This window comes from Balaenoptera ricei, chromosome 9 (genome assembly GCF_028023285.1).
Source record: "Balaenoptera ricei isolate mBalRic1 chromosome 9, mBalRic1.hap2, whole genome shotgun sequence".
Lineage (NCBI taxonomy): Eukaryota > Metazoa > Chordata > Mammalia > Artiodactyla > Balaenopteridae > Balaenoptera > Balaenoptera ricei.
Genome location: NC_082647.1, coordinates 12470691 through 12473957, shown reverse-complemented (window position 1 = coordinate 12473957; position 3267 = coordinate 12470691). Strand labels below are relative to the sequence as shown.

General features: G+C 53.0%; 1 gene segment (V, D, J or C); it reads left to right on the top strand.

Annotated features, from left to right (window-relative positions):
* The first annotated feature begins 1121 nt into the window (after positions 1-1121).
* On the top strand, positions 1122-1641 carry LOC132372233 (T cell receptor beta variable 6-9-like). The segment is given in 2 exon segments: positions 1122-1170; positions 1256-1641. Coding segments are annotated over 2 exon segments (435 nt in total).
* Positions 1642-3267: the final 1626 nt, after the last annotated feature.

Here is a 3267-nt window from a genome sequence, read left to right as displayed (position 1 = left end):
ATCCTTCTTTGCTTCTGACTTTAGTTTCTGTGTCTTTCTCTCCCAGACCCCAGGAATGCCGAGTCACCAAGACCCCAGACATGTGGTCATGCTCAAGGGAAACCAGCACATCAGGAAGTACCCACAGGTCCAAAATCATGTACTCAGGACCAGCTACGTAATTTGCAGGACCCGTGATTCAAAACTTATTTAGAATGAATATCACGGCAGCAGAACATTGCAGCAAGTACGGGGTCCTTCTAAGTGTGGGGTTACGAGCAACAAGATACAGTTTGGGGCTCTGTGATATTTGTGACTCAATTAATGGCAGCCATGCTACACCAGGAGGTATTCCCCATGGAATGGATGTCTCAGGTAAAAACAGAGCATCTTTCATTTACCCTGGAGTCTGCCGCCTCTCACCCCGTCCCTCCCGCGTCTGTATTCCTTTGTGCTAACATGTCATCCGCGGTGCCACAGAGGAAGGTCGGTCACAGGCGTGATGCGGTTCTGCCGCTGCTAGACGTCCCCCTCCGGACACAGGAAGCACGTGCCCAGGTGAACATCAAGGAGCTGCAGCTGCATTTGCCAGCTGCCCCTGTCGGTGAATTGACAAGAAATAGAGCCAAACGATTCCTCAAATGTTGATGAGCCCGAGGTTGGGAAACCAGATACCAGAAGAATCATTGTAGGTGGAAGGACAGGGCCAGGACCCTGATCAATGAAACAAAGTAGAAACAGACACTTGAAGAGTATTTGGGATGCATGAGTCATAAAGGGCAGCAGGAAGCCATAAGGATTTTCCCCGAAATTCAAAACTAGATTAGATAAATGAAACCAATACACGTACTAATGAAGAATTATCTCTGGGATAAAATACACATAAAGTTGCAAAGTGTTTTACAGAAAAGTTAACAAAACATGTAAGACAGGCATCCATTCAGAGGCCGCGACCTTCCTGTTCTGAGCTGTTCGCGGGAGGTTCAGGTTTGATTTCAGCCTCGGGGGGAAGGGGCGTGGTCCCCTGTGACGGGTTGGCTCTGGGGCCTGGCAGGGACAGTGACACCTCAGAATGACTCTCTGGAGAGCCCCGCTCCCCTCTCATCAACACACAGAAGACCCCTCTGCGTGCGCCCCCCGCCATGGGCACCAGCCTCCTGTGCTGTGTGGCCTTCGGTCTTCTGCAGGCAGGTGAGTCTCGGGCAGGGTCCCTTTCGGGGTCCCGGCACCAAGCGTGTCCCCTGTGTCTGCAGCATCAGCTTCTCCTTCTCCACAGGTCCAGGCAATGCTGGTGTCACTCAGGACCCCAAATTCCAGGTCCTGAGAACAGGACAGAGCGTGACCCTGAAATGTGCCCAGGATCTGGACCACTACTATATGTACTGGTACCGACAGGACCTGGGACACGGGCTGAGGCTGATCCATTACTCGTCTGCCACTGGCACCACCAACAAAGGAGACGTCCCCGACGGGTACAGCGTCTCCAGATCAAACCTCGAGGACTTCCCTCTCACGCTGGCGTCTGCCACCCCCTCCCAGACATCTGTGTACCTCTGCGCCAGCAGTTACTCCACGGCTCTGCACGGCCAACTCCTCTCTGCACAAAAAGGCAGGGGAGGCCCTGCACCCCGGGACTCAGCAGAGCCTCTTGCAGGCTCCTAGCACCTGGAGCCCCGGTGCCAGGTGCCTGCATTGCGACCCTCAGTGTGTGGTCTCGGCCAGCCCAGACCTGATTGCATGGCCTTGCAGACGTGTGTCCACCATCACTCTCTGTCTTTCCTCTGCAGCTGCCCTGTGAGCAGAAACATGCTTCCCCAGCTCTGACCCCTGGCCCTCAGCCTGAGTCTGAGACCTCCAGGAGGGAACGTTGTTGGTAAATCACACACATCCAGATCCTCTTGTCTCTCCCCAGGCACCTCATTTCTGTTTCTCTGGAAGGTTCTCCCCCAGACTGGCCCTTACGTGCTCTCTGCTCTTTCCTGCCTTTCCCTGGTGGGGCAGGTCTCTCCCACCTCCCTGACCTCAGATTTCCAGCCCTCTCTACTCCAGCCACGCTGCTCGCCCCTCATCTGGGTCATGTCCCTTGCCATCTCAGAGACGTCAGAAGCTATTTCCTCTGCACTGGACGCAGACCGCTCCTTCTGTGGTGATTAACTCCTGCCCATGTTCCCGTTCAAGGTCCCGCTGGGTGGTCAGGCAATTCTGGGCACACCCGTTTCCCAGGAGAATTGTGAACACGGTCGGGGTGTCTCTGTTTGAGCTTTTCCAGGTCCGGACTATGAACTTTCCCCTTGTTACTGCGGATTACGCCTCCTTCCTACTCGCAAGCGGGCCTCCGTCTTCTGTGTGTGTGTGTGATGATTACGAGTATGTTCTTACTTACTGTCCCCAACGTCAGTCCCCACAGGTCACACAGGAGCTGGAGTGTCCCAGTCCCCCAGGCACAGGGTCACAGGGATGGGCCAGGCTGTAGTTCTCAGGTGTGACCCAATTTCTGGTCATGTTTCCCTTTATTGGACTAACAGACACTGGGGCAGGGCTCAGAGCTTTTGATTTACTTTCAAAACAAGGATGCACCAGAGGCATCGGGGATGCATAATGATCGGTTCTCTGCTGAGAGACCTGAGGGGTCGAACTCCCGTCTGAAGATCCAGCCAGCGGAGCCCGGGGACTCGGCCGTGTATCTCTGTGCCAGCAGCTTAATCAAACAGTGTCACACAGTCGCTTCCTTCTTTTTCACCTCATCCTTCTCTCTCCTTGCGGTTCCTAGAGACCTTAAATAGGCTGTTTTTTTGCTTTCCATTCACCAAGAAAAAAAGAGGTTGATTTGGACATCAGCTGTTCTTTGGATAGAAAGAGACCACAGGTTAACTCCTGAAATACTGCGGCTGTAAATGTTGGTGGATAGAAATCATTATGGCTCCTGTGTTCTAGGAGTCCCAGGGCCAGCTCAGTGCTCCAAGGCAGGGACCCAAAGTCCCGGACATAACAGTCTTCCATGGGACCTTCAGGGGGCTGCCCAAATGCATGGCTTTGGCTGCCTGTCTGTGCAGTGAGCAGAATCTCCTCTGCGCTTGTGGTTGGCATCTGGAAAGTTTTCAACTACCTCCTGGGGCATATTCTTTCTTCTAAAGCCTCTTCTGTCCCTGTCACACTGGAAGTTTTCCACAACACAGCATCAAGACTTCTCTTCCTGTTTTAAGTAAAATCCTTACTACTTTTGTGCCAGTTAATTGACAAACACAACGTTGAAAACAACAAGACTTCATTTCCTCTGCCTCATTTCAG